Genomic DNA, 13226 nt, shown 5'->3' with positions numbered 1-13226 from the left:
TAAGCACAATAAACACCGAGAGACCCCCTGCTTCTTCTGCAAAAGGCCGGTGTGCACACTGGAGACAGAAAGGGACTACAGTGGTACCTCGGGTTAAGTACTTAATTTGTTCCGGAGGTCCGTTTTTAACCTGAAACTGTTCTTAACCTGAAGCACCACTTTAGCTAATGGGGCCTCCTGCTGCCGCCGCACCACCGGAGCACAATTTCTGTTCTTATCCTGAAGCAAAGTTCTTAACCTGAAGCACTATTTCTGGGTTAGTGGAGTCCGTAACCTGAAGCGTATGTAACCCGAGGTACCACTGTATTGACAGGAAGAAGGTTGGCAAAGATATTTTAGTGATTGAAGGTTCCCAGTGGATCGAAGAGCCAGACCATTGTTCCATCTCATCCAGCGTTATCTACACTGACTGCCCAGGGTTTTCAGACCAGGTGCTCTGCAAAGCAGATGTTCTGCAGCTGTCCCCAAAGGCACCAGCCACATCTCCGACTGAGGATTAACTCTGTTACGTCCTCCGCACACTGCTGCCGCCAAACCCTTAAACTATCCTTGCTCCCATTCCTGTGTCACTTGTCATCTAAAAGGACCCTCTCTCTATTCCCGCATCCCACTCCATCTTCATATGCTTGGGACATCTCCCAATATCCCCCACCCCCCAATTCTCTGTGCACTGTGTAAAAGGCGCTGCTGCAGGATGGTTCCTCCTCCTCCTCCAAGGGGAAAGTGCTGACTCAGTTTTGCTGGAGCGCTGGCAGCTTTGCAGAGGCCAGAATTGCTGCGTCAACATCATCGCACCTCCGTAGAAGTGAGCCTTGCTGCAATATGCAGGATCTGAAGTCTCCCCTCCCCATCCCTGCACTTGGATGCAAAGAGGAGGGGGGAAGGGGTTAAGGAGGACAAAGGCAAGCCCATGCAGAGGATAAGGGAAAACCTAGGCTAATTCAAAGGGAGAGGTCCTAACCTGATCCTATTCCAGCAGCAAATAGCCCCGGGAGAAGACTGGGAAACAGCAGGGGAGGACATTTCAGCTAAAAGGGTAAGAGAGAGTTTTGTGCTCCTTGCAACCAGGCAGTCTGCTTTGTAGGGGAAGAGGAGAGTCTGAAAGCTCCTGAGAAGACTTTGATGTAGTCCTAGGCTGCGTACACATCATTCATTTAAAGCACACACTCTCCAAGATCCTGGGAATGGTAGCTTTTGAGGGTGCTGGGAATTGTAGCTTGGGGTGTGTGTTAAACCACAGTTCCCAGGATTCTTGGGGTGTGGTTTTTTTTTAAAAAAGTATGGTGTTTATGCAGCCGTGAAGACATTGGGAAGCAAGTTCTGTGGGGCTTCTCTGACTAAACTTGCTAAGGATTGTTTTAGGATAAGCTTCGAAAATAAACTTGAACCCAGCCTGAAAGGTGACGCTCACAGAGGAAAACCACTGGCCAGGTACGACGTTCTGGGATGGAAGAGCTTTTGAATTTTGAAAAACCAAACATAAAACTTCATATATTTATAGTAAGCTCTGAAGAAAAGTGTGTTCCTTGAATCAGCAAAGAGTGTGTTATGATTTGTTAATCACTGGCTGTTTGTTCTAATATACGCTACTAAAATAAAAAAGGGTTTTAAAACCCTTGGTAGCATGTGAACTAAAGAGCGGGGGGTCAATCAGGATTTTTTGAGTTGTATGACTTTTAGGTCTTGTGAGATTATTATGGTCTGGGGTACTATAGAAGAGCAACTCTGTAGGTCAAATCTTGTTTAAGTTTCTAGCTCACTATAAACATTTCCAGACAATCTGTTTATTGAGCATTCGTCCTGGGTTTGTTTGCAGGGAGATTAGATGATGTTGGCTATTTAATAGGCATTCATAGAGTTGGTTTGTAGGGAGATTAGACAATGTTGCTTCACAGCATGTGCCATTCCACACTTTCCAGTGCATTTCCCTGTCACTTTCCTTACCGCAAAAAGTCCAATTTTGTGGGGAGGTGGGCTTGTTGGGCAAGATTTTCCAGTGTGCAAACTGAATTTGCTGGTATGTGGTTAAATCCAACCCCAAGATAGCAACAGTCCTGAAGTGCTTTAAGGCAGCTTTCCCCTCCAAATGAACATATGGGAATACCTGGCTGTATACAGGGAAACTACACATTGTAACCCAGTTTTCTACATCTTCTTTTATTTTAAATTATCGCCACCACCATCATCATTAATAAACAGGAAAAGGTCGTTGATGGTTCTGTTCAAAGAAACATCACAAAGAAAAAAAGCTCAACTGAAAGCCTGAAAGTAAAAGAAGCTTTGCGAGCCCTTGTGAGAGGAAAAAACAAACATTTTGGCTCATTGGAGAGAAAAATCCACCAAAGTCCACCAAGCCAATAGGTATAGGCCCGGCCATACCAAGGAGAAGTGGTACCTGTGACAGCCTCTCTCTTTTCAACATGGCATCCGTGAAAGAGGTATCCAGCTTCACTGAGGACCTGCTGTGCCCCATCTGCCTCTCCATCTTCCGAGACCCACACATGCTGGAGTGCGGCCACAGCTTCTGCGCCCCATGCTTGGAGCCCTGCATCCCCAAGGGTCAGAGGCGCGGGCTCTGCCCCGAGTGCCGGCGGCCATTTGCTTTGCGCCGCATGGCCATCAACCGAGCCCTCTGCAGCCTGGCCGAGAAGGCCCGCCTTCTCAAGCTCGACGAAGGTCCCCAGGTCGGCGGGACCGGAGGCTGGTACTTCTGTGAGGAGCACGAGGAGCCGCTCAAACTCTTCTGCAGCCAGGACGAGGGGCCCGTCTGCGTGATCTGCCGCGACTTGCCTCAGCATCGTGGGCACGACTTCCTGCCCATCAAAAATGCGGTTCAGGCCTATCAGGTGAGAGAGGCCGTTTGTTATTCAGCAATGTACCGGAGGCTAAGTCACAACAACAACAGCCTCCATGCACGTACAGTTATACCTCGGGTTACAGACGCTTCAGGTTGTGTTTTTTTGGCTTGCGGACTGCCAAAACCTAGAAGTACCGGAACGGGTTACTTCCGGGTTTTGGCGGTCGCGCATGTACAGAAGCGCTAAATCATGGGTTGCGCATGCGCAGACATGCCAAATCGCAACCTGTGCGTGCGCAGATGTGCCATTGCGGATTGCGGACGCTGCGGGTTGCGAACGTGCATCCCCCGTGGATCATGTTCGCAACCCAAGCGTCCACTGTATTAGGAATCTGTTTCCAGAGTTTCTAAGTCAGAGGGCTTTCAACGCGAGGACTTTTCCCAGAGGTGCCATCTTAAAAATTTAATTGGCATTTAGGGTGGACATTCAGTCAGCGGTGGAGGAAGCCGATTGGGTGCCTGGGGCAGTGTGCGTGCCCTGCGCCAAGGGGTGGGGCCAGCCACCCGTGGGGTGGGGCAAGCCGGGGCAGGATGCTCTGCGGGGCCTCAGAGGAGTCTGCCTGCCTCCTTCCCCTCAGCCGCCTTACAGAGGGGGGCCCCTACAGAGGGGGAGGCAGCGGGTGGACTGTTTGGGGCAGACGCGTGGCTCAGGAGCACTGCAGGCCCCGCAGTGAGTGCCGCCCGGCATTTTGTCACCCCCCTCAGTAGTGACACCCAGGGCGGCCTGCCCCCACCGCACCCCCTTCCTCTGCCCCTGCATTCAGTCACACTGTGGAGCCTTATTCTATAGTAAGTCCTCCAGATATTGCTGGACTCCAGTTCCCATCACCCCCAGGCAGCCTGGCAAATTCTAAGGGATGATGGGAGTAAGAGTTCCAGCAACATCTGGAAGATGACATATTATTAGTCACCCTTGAACCAAAATAGTTGAATGTCCCCTCTCCCCTGAATTATAATAGGCATTCATACAGTTGGTTTGTAGGGAGATTAGACAATATTGCTTCACAGCAAGTGTTACCCCACACTTTCCACTGTCATTCCCTGTCACTTTCCTTACTGCAAAAAGTCCAATTTTGTGTGGAGGTGGGCTTGTTGTGCAAGACCTTCCAAGGTACTATAATTGTGCAAACTGAATTTGCCGGTATGTGATAAAATCCAACCCCAAGATAACAACAGTCCTGAAATGCTTTATAAGAAACAACTTGGACAGAATAATTGTACCCATCTGTCACGATGCTCCTGTCATTTTAGAAATTTAAAAGAGGTTCTAGAGAAATGGACTTAGGGTTGTCCAGCCTTCCTGAGCCGCCTTCCCAACATGTTTTTCCTAATGCTGTTGCACATAGTGAAACGTTTTGCATCTTTATTTCTAGATGGTAGGTATTTTTTGAATCTCACTTTTCAGAAAACCAGGGCTGCTAACTGTGGTGCTCCCAAATATGTGAATATGCATAAGGGTTCCACTTCTTTAGTCCTTCTCTAAGCCTAAGCATTATTTTCTTACAAACCATCTTCATATGGGGAGACCTTCAGAGGGGTGATGTGTCCGTTTGGCATTTCCTCCACTCAGCCCTGTCCCCTTTGAAAGAATGCTATGCTATCTTAAATGGCATCGGGGGTTTTCTCTTTTGCTCCAGGACCAGCTGAAGGCATCTCTAGAGCCTCTGGAGGAAGGTCTCAGGCGGTTGAAGATGAGCCAGTGTCGCCAACAGGAGAACATTATAGAATTGAAGGTGCAGGCAGCATTGTTGGGTTTTATGATGGGGCAGTTGGGCTTTCCAGGCTACGCAATGCCAAATTGAACCTATCCGTTTCCTGGTCATCTTCTGGTCTGCCTTTGTAGTTGCTAGTGATGTTGCTGTTGTTTAGTCATTTAGTTGTGTCTGCCTCTTCGTGACCCATGGACCAGAGCACGCCAGGCACTTCTGTCTTCCACTGCCTCCCGCAGTTTGGTCAGACTCATATTGGTAGCTTCAAGAACACTGTCCCACCCTCTCATCCTCTGTCGTCCCCTTCTCCTTGTGCCCTCCATCTTTCCCAACATCAGGATCTTTTCCAGGGAGTCTTCTCTTCTCATGAGGTGGCCAAAGTATTGGAGCCTCAGCTTCAGGATCTGTCCTTCCAGTGAGCACTCAGGGCTGATTTCCTTCAGAGTGGATAGGTTTGATCTTCTTGCAGTCCATGGGACTCTCAAGAGTCTCCTCCAGCACCAGTTGCTAGTTGCTAGTGATGACCGTCTGTTAACTGACACCTGATATTTAAACATTCAGTATTTGATCAGTGACCTTCAGACTACTGAAGGCTCCACACTCAGAGAATAGTAAGACTGCTCTGAAGAAGACAACTGTCTGGTCACGTGTTCTTTGTGAAACACAACACTGGAGAGCCAGCTGAGTCTATTCAGCTAAATGAAGACTCTTTGCTTCTCTCTTTATAGGTTACAATACGCACAAGTAAGGATGATCTCAGCTTGGCCTGCAATGCTTAGAAACACTTTGGGCTCTGGGGCACCACCCATGCTGCAGCTCACAGGAATTTGGAGCAAGGGTTGTGGACCGCTCGCATTGTGATGATCAATCACCACATCCTAAGTGGTTCTATGCATTACAAGTCCAGTGGGAATCCATGTTCATTGACCTCCATTATGGCCTCCAGCCCTGAACATCAATAGGCTAGCTTTGAAGGTGACTCGGAAACTACAACTAATCCAGAATGCAGTAGCTAGACTGGTGACTGGGAACAGCCGCTGAGACCACATAACACCGGTCCTGAAAGACCTATATTGGCTCCCAGTACATTTCCGAGCACAATTCAAAGTGTTGGTGCTGACCTTTAAAGCCCTAAATGGCCTTGGTCCTGCATACCTGAAGGAGCGTCTCCACCCCCATCGTCCAGCTTTGAGGGCCTTCTGGTGGTTCCCTCCCTGTGAAAAGTGAAGTTATAGGGAACAAGGCAGAGGGCCTTCTCGGTAGTGTTGCCCGCCCTGTGGAACGCCCTCCCATCCGATGTCAAGGAAATAAACAACCACCTGGCTTTTAGAAGACATCTGAAGGCAGCCCTGTTTAGGGAAGTTTTTAATGTTTGATGTTTTGTCGCATTATTATTATTATTCTGTTGGGAGCCCCCCAGAGTGGCTGGGGAGGCCCTGCCACATGGACAGGGTATAAATAATAAATTATTATTATTATTATTATAAATTATTATTATTGTTGGTTATGCTTCCAGCAGGACAAACGCTGCTTGTTTTCATGTCCTTCTTGGGAAAATGGGCCAGTCTTGGAAACCAGGGTGGACCCCTCCATCTTGACCTAGCGGCACCATTATTATGGATTTATGAGGCTAACAATTGATTGCTGGGATGAATGATTTATCAGAGAGAGGTATGCAGATCTGATTAATAGGTTGAAGGTCTAAGGGAGAAGAGGATTCTAGAGCAGGGCTATGGGGAACCTCAGGCCTGGGGGGGGCATATGTGACCTCACCCATACCCTCAGGACTCTTCCCCAGGCCACACACCCTGCACTAGCCCTTCTTTGCCCCATAGGTATTTTTGCCTGGCTGGAATATGCTCTTGAACACCGCTCCTGCCTCTTACCTCACCTGGCTGGAGGATAAAGAGGGATCTCTGTGAAGAAGCCATCCTACTATATTCTGGAAGTTTCCCAGAGGGGAACGTGGCCTTTGGGTAGAGGCCTTGTTGTCCACCCCTGTTGTTCTAGAGCAGCCTTTCTCAATCTGTGGGTCCCTAGATGTTGTTGAACTACAACTCCCATCACCCCTAGCTAGCAAGGCAAGAGCTCGGGGATGATGGGAGTTGTAGTCCAACAACATCTGGGGACCCACAGGTTGAGAACCACTGTTCTAGAGGATTGGTAGGTTCTGTTATTGGGAAAGAGCAGAATCCCATTCACCAATCCCATTTGAGCAGAAGCCTTCGGGTGTGAGTGACACACCTCTCCCCTTTCCAGACCTGCTCTGAGTCCTTGTCTGACCACGTCTCTGGGGAATTTGTGAAGATGCACCAGCTGCTGAGCGACAGAGAGCTGGGTTTAAAGGAGGCCCTGGAGAATCAGCGAGAGAAGAACTTGGCCCAGATGGAAACCAAGCTGAAGGAACTGAACTGGAAGGTGGCCTCTTGGTCGGAGACCCTCTGCCGGGTGCAGGCGGGACTGGAATGCAAGGACCAAATCAGTTTCCTCAAGGTGAGAGTAAACTAAGCCTGGCAGGACAGCTTACTCCATGATCTTAACCCCTTCATGCATTAATTAGATGTAAGCATGTTGGTTATATGAGGCTGGTTATCCCACAGGGTGTACTGAGTTTTTCTATTTAAAAACATAGTTGATGTAGCCCTTAAATAGCCCGTATTAAGCAGTTGATCCTTTACCTTTCTCGCCCTGATCTGGCCACAGTGATCCATGCGATGGTCACCTCCAGGCTTGATTACTGTAATTTGCTCTATGTGGGGCTGCCCTTGAAGCTGACCCAGAAACTCCAGCGGGTGCAGAATGCCGCAGCGAGGCTCCTTACGGGGTCCTTGCTGTGGGATCACATTCATCCAGTGCTTTACCAGCTGCACTGGCTCCCAGTGGAGTACAGGGTCAGCTTTAAGGTGCTGGTTTTGACTTTTAAAGCCCTATGCGGCCTAGGACCCTCATACCTACGGGACCGCCTCTCCTGGTATGCCCCGCGGAGGACCTTAAGGTCCATAAATAACAACACTTTGGAGGTCCTGAGCCTCAAGGAGGTTTGATTGGTCTCAACTAGGGCCAAGGCCTTTTCAGCACTGACCCCAACTTGGTGGAACACTCTGCCACAAGAGACCAGGGCCCTGCGGGATTTGACATCTTTCCGCAGGGCCTGCAAGACGGATCTGTTCCTTCTGGCCTTCGGCTTAGACTCACTCTGACCCCTTATATGGGATCTAGCATATACATTTTCACTCGGGTGAATATCTGATGTTTCCTCCCTTTATTGTCTTGATTTATGGGCTACTACTACAATGAGGCTGCATTTTAAGCTGTATTTTAAGCCGTATTTTAATTAACTATTTTTGTTTTTTTCTATTACATTTTATTGTAATTTATATTTAGTGTTAGCTGCCCTGAGCCTGGCTCTGGCCAGGGAGGGCAGGGTATAAATAAAAAATTATATTTATATATTATTAAAATCACAGGGGTCCCTGCCAGTTAAAAAAGGGACCACCTTAGGAAAGAGTCCTTTTCAGATGTTTCTTTCACCTCACTCCTTTCTAATTTCCCCCCCCCCTACTTAGGAGGCAAAAGAGTTGCTGGAGAGGTGAGTCATGCTATCCCCTTTCTTGTTTATAATAAGCAATTTCAGAGTTGGGGGGGGGTATTACTAGGGACTTAAACAGGGCTGGATTTAGATTTGATGAGCCCCCCCCCTAAGCTACTGAAGGTAATGAGGCCCTTTATATGTCCAGTTGTCCTTTGTCAACAGCAAATTGTCGCTGTTTTTTTGGTGTTGAATATATGCTATATGGTAATTTATGGACCTAATAGGTATCTAAAGCCATTTGCACATGCAGAATGTAGGCACCCTATATACAGAAATGAGCAAACCAGTGATATTTTGGGAAGCAGGCTAGTAGGCAGGGCCCATTACTTACATCATAGGAGCCTACACAACACAAAACACTGTTGCTGTATGTAGGTTTTATTTTATTTGCTTTTTTAATCTTATATTTTGGAAATGTACATCCAGTTTTTTCCCCTTTAATTTTTTTAGGGGCCCCTAAGAGAGGCGGGCCCTAAGCTATAGCTTGTTTAGCTTATACGTAAATCCGGCACTGGACTTAAAGGATATGGGGCATGGGTCCAGAGACATAAATCTCCATAAAATGTGCATGTGCTGATTTATGGAGAAGTGACCACAAAAGCAGAAGCCTGGGCTACTAGTGTACCTTCTTTAAACAACTCCCGCTACAGAAACCACACAAAGCTTTTGCCAGCATAGAGATCAAGGCTGGAGAACTGGTGGCCTTCCAAAAGTTGTTGTTTTTTTTTATTATTATTATTATTATTATTATTATTATTATTACCACCCACAGGGTCCGCACAGAGCAAGGAGCCCAGGTTGATGAGGAAGAGGAAATAGAAGCTGAGGCGGCGGAAGATGCTTTGGGAGCCAGCAGTGAAGACACAGATGAGTGTGACAATGAGACCGATGAGGGGCTGGCAAGAGATGAGGGAGATGTGGATGAGGAAGAGGAGGAGGAGGAAGAAGAAGAGGAGGAGGAGGAGGAAGAGGAGGAGGAGGAAGAGGAGGAAGAAGAGCGAGTGCGAGAGATGGCCGCAGAGGAAGAAGACGAAGATGGAGTGGTTCCTGTGGACTTGAACCTGGGCGAGTTCAAGGGCCCTCTGCAGTTCTACGCCTGGAAAGAGCTCTTGGGTGCCGTGTATCCAGGTGAAGTTTTCCCTGCTGCATTCTGGGAAATGGGGCTTTCAGGTCAAGCCTATTTGAAAATCCCAAAGAGGCAGCTATATTATGTTCTGCCTTCCTGTTATCTGGAAGTTCTGGCTCGTTAGTCAGGATACGGTGAACAGGAATAGGTTTTGGTAATCCACGTGTTCGATTGTTCATGCGAGCAACCCCCCGATGTGTGATTTGGGGACCTGCAAACAACAACAACAACAACAACAAATATCCTCGGCCCAGTATTTCTGAAGGAGCGTCTCCATCCCCATCTTTCAGCCCAGACACTGAAGTCCAGCTTTGAGGGCCTTCTGGCGGTTCCCTCACTGTGAGATGTGAGGTTACAGGGAACCAGGCAGGCAGAGGGCCTTCTCGGTAGTGGCACCCGCCCTGTGGAACGCCCTCCAATCAGATGTCAAAACAATAAAATTAATTATAGAAGACATCTGAAGGCAGCCCTGTTTAGGGACGTTTTTAATGTTTGATGTTTTATTGTGTTTTTAATATTCTGTTGGGAGCTGCCCAGAGTGGCTGGGGAAACCCAGCCAGATTGGCGGGGATATAAATAAATTACTGTTACTATCACTATCCCTATTGTACAGTGGTGCCTCGCAAGACGAAAAACACGCTAGACGAAAGAGTTTTCCGTTTTTTGAGTCGTTCCGCAAGACGAATTTCCCTATGGGCTTGCTTCGCAAGACGAAACGTCTTGCGAGTTCTTGCGATTTTGTTTCCTTTTTCTTAAAGCCGCTAAGCCGTTAATAGCCGCTAAGCCGCTAATAGCCGCTAAGCCGCTAAGCCGCTAATAGCCGTGCTTCGCAAGATGAAAAAACCGCAAGACGAAGAGACTCGCGGAACGGATTAATTTCGTCTTGCAAGGGCACCACTGTAATTATAATTATAATAATTATACAGTGGTACCTAAGGTTAAGTACTTAATTCATTCCGGAGGTCCATACTTAACCTGAAACTGTCCTTAACCTGAAGCACCTCTTTAGCTAATAGGGCCTCTTGCTCCCGCCGCGCCACCAGAGCACGATTTCTGTTCTCATCCTGAAGCAAAGTTCTTAACCTGAAGCACTATTTCTGGGTTAGCGGAGTCTGTAACCTGAAGCCTCTGTAACCTGAAGCGTATGTAACCCGAGGTACCACTGTATAATAAAAACATTAAAATAATTCCACACTCTTGTCCTTTTCTCCCCCAGTCCCTGCCTGCATCACTTTGGACTGCAATTCCGCTCACCCCAGCCTGGTCCTTGTGGAGGAAGCCACCGGGGTCAAGTTCAGCCCGGGGCGACGCTTCTGGCGACGGAAACCCGAGCGCTTCACCTCGAGCCCTTGCGTGGTGGGCCGGAAGGGCTTCGCCACGGGCCGGTACTACTGGGAGGTGCGTGTCGGGGACAGCGCGGGCTGGGTGATCGGGGCGGCCAAGAAGTCGGTGAAACGCAAGAAGCGCCTGAACTTCCGGCCCAAGGAAGGCGTGTGGGCCATCGAGCTGCGGGCCGGAGAGTACCGAGCCCTGAGCGAGCCGCGGACCTTGCTCTCGGTCTGCGGGAGGATGGATAAGGTGGGGGTCTACCTGGACTTTGAAGGGGGCCAGCTCTCTTTCTACAACAGCAGCAGCATGAACCACCTCTACACCTTCCAAGTGTCCTTCCACGAGGAACTGCTTCCTTTCCTCAGCACTCAGGGCAGCCACCCGCTATCTGTGTGGGACCTGGAGCTCTGAGTTGCTGGAGAGCTTCCAGAGATGGGTGGGATCCCATCGCAGAACCACCAAACTCAGGCTACCGATCCGGAGCCCTCAAGAAACAAACCCCGCTTCAAAGGTTATTTATGTATGCTACGACTGCCGCCAGAACTTTGTTAGCCCCAAAATGGAAAGTTCCAGAATTACCAGCAATAGAGGAGATGGTTGATTATGCGGAACTAGCAAAAGTGACCTGGAGAATCCGAAATCAGGAGGAAGCAACATTCCAAAAGGATTAGAGTAAATTTATGGAGTACATAAATAATAACTGTAGAAATCTGAAGACTCTGGCAGGACTGGAATAAATCTTACTAAATAGATAGGATTGGATACAATAAGAAACTGTGGAAAAGTAACTGACATAAGAAAACATGTTGAAGGGAGGGAAGGAAGTCAATGCTCAGCAGTGTGTGGGGAAAGAATGTGGGTAACACGCGCTGCGAGGCAATACCGTCTAATTTCTCCTCAAACGAGAATGAATTAACATTACATAGTTTAGGGCATGTCATTTTAAGGGGCAAAGCTTAATTTCTGCTAATTTCTTCTGCAAGTGGTCTTAATAATACATTTTTGGCTGTGAGGAATTCAAATCTGCTGTTTTGTTTTTTTTTTGTGACCGGACAACATTTAGCCTGGTAAGTTTGATGAAGAAGCATAAGAACTGCTTTTGGAAAACCAAGGAATTTTAATTTTACCTCATGAAAATGTCAGGTAATGCTGAATAATAACAATGGCAATAATAAATATAAATAAAATTCCTATATAATATAACTGCAAGGACTTGCTCTTCTTTCCTTTGGACCACATCAGTGAAGGCGAGAGAGAGGGTTTGTCATCTGAGCAGCCCAGGACCTACATAGATACTGCCTAGGCTTGCACCCCAGGGAGCTTGCTTCGGGGCTGATAACACAGCGGTTTGGCTTCACGCCTGTGTCTGACACCTGGATCTACATTCCTTTATGCCAAAAAATATTAGTCACCCTTATGAAAAGTAATATTAATTTGTGTGGCTTCCTCTCCCCCTCTCCAAATTGTGCACACTTTGAATAAACTGTTTTAACTGTGTAGTAGCTGCATTCCTTATTCATGCATTTCTCCGCTTAGCTGTTACCTTTATCAATAGTCATAAACATGAGCTACTCTGGGGAATTGCCGCTTCCTATAGTCTCTTTAATTTGATGCTCTTAGGTTTCCTGGGACATTTTTCTATTTGGATTTCAATTACCGCCAGTGCTTCTGTCAGATCAATAGGCATGTTCCCTGGTGCATAGCCCAATAGGAAATCCTGAATCTCCTGTCAATCTGTAGAAATGCCAGAAATGTACTTTTGAGAAATAGTATGTAGCTGGAAATCCCAGGCATTTCTCTCCTCAAATTGACTACAATCGGCTTCCTGAAAGCTTCAATTGTTATTGAATAGAATGTCCCTGTTTTCATCAGATAAATATTTGGAGAGGGTATGTTGTTCAGCTCCAACCTCCATCACTCATTGAGCTTCAGGAGGCAGGGCTGCCTCCCCAGTCCTAGTCCAACACTCTACTGGGGAGGGGTGACATGATGTGGGGTGGTGGGTAGTGGTGGTAGGCCTATGTGTGTTGTATGTGTTCTGTATTCTGTATGGGGCATGGGGATCTCTTTGTCTGCAAGAGAAGCCATGCCCACTTCTGTTTTGGCCACGCCCAACATTGCCAGGTGGCCCTCGCAGGGTTGGCCAATAGCTAACATGGCCCTCAGGCCAAAGCAGGGGTGGGGTGGGGGAAGAGTTACCCAAACTTCTGCTCTAACCACTGTCTCACACTGTCTTGAGTCTTCTGCTGCTGCTGCTGCTTTTGGCGATCACTCATAGCCGAGTAAGATTGTCTTCCATAAACATGGTTTTAATAATGAGTCCGTAAGTGACTGTGGAGGCCAATTCTGGATCCACACGTTCTTCCACAGTGGGGACCTAGGTTTCCGGGCGGGAGTTGATCACGGTGAGGGTTTGCCAAGCGTGCCTTCCTCTTAGCACGTTTCTCCCTTGTGTCCTGAGTCTGAGTGTCTTCAAAGCCCATGACACCTCTGGTAAAGGCTGTTCTCCAATTGGAGCACTCGCAGGCAAGTGTTTCCCAATTGTTGGTGTTTATATGTCAACTTGGCCAGTTCCGCATAGCTCATCAGTTTTTCTTGCCACTGTTCTTTCAT

At 47.9% G+C, this 13226-nt stretch overlaps 1 protein-coding gene across 1 annotated transcript; it reads left to right on the top strand.

The window, feature by feature from the left end:
- Nucleotides 1-903: 903 nt before the first annotated feature.
- Nucleotides 904-11453, top strand: LOC310838355 (zinc-binding protein A33-like). Its single transcript, XM_083725553.1, has 7 exons — nucleotides 904-1036; nucleotides 2200-2846; nucleotides 4495-4590; nucleotides 6826-7059; nucleotides 8133-8155; nucleotides 8931-9286; nucleotides 10501-11453. The coding sequence occupies exons 2-7, from the start codon at nucleotides 2421-2423 to the stop codon at nucleotides 11022-11024; spliced, it is 1659 nt and encodes a 552-aa protein (XP_083581679.1). The 5' UTR covers nucleotides 904-1036; nucleotides 2200-2420; the 3' UTR covers nucleotides 11025-11453.
- The last annotated feature ends 1773 nt before the right edge of the window (nucleotides 11454-13226 follow it).

The sequence above is a fragment of the Podarcis gaigeae genome, assembly GCF_964106915.1.
Source record: "Podarcis gaigeae genome assembly, chromosome: 2".
Lineage (NCBI taxonomy): Eukaryota > Metazoa > Chordata > Lepidosauria > Squamata > Lacertidae > Podarcis > Podarcis gaigeae.
Note: the sequence above shows the minus strand (reverse complement) of the source record. Positions and strands in the feature narration are given on the sequence as shown.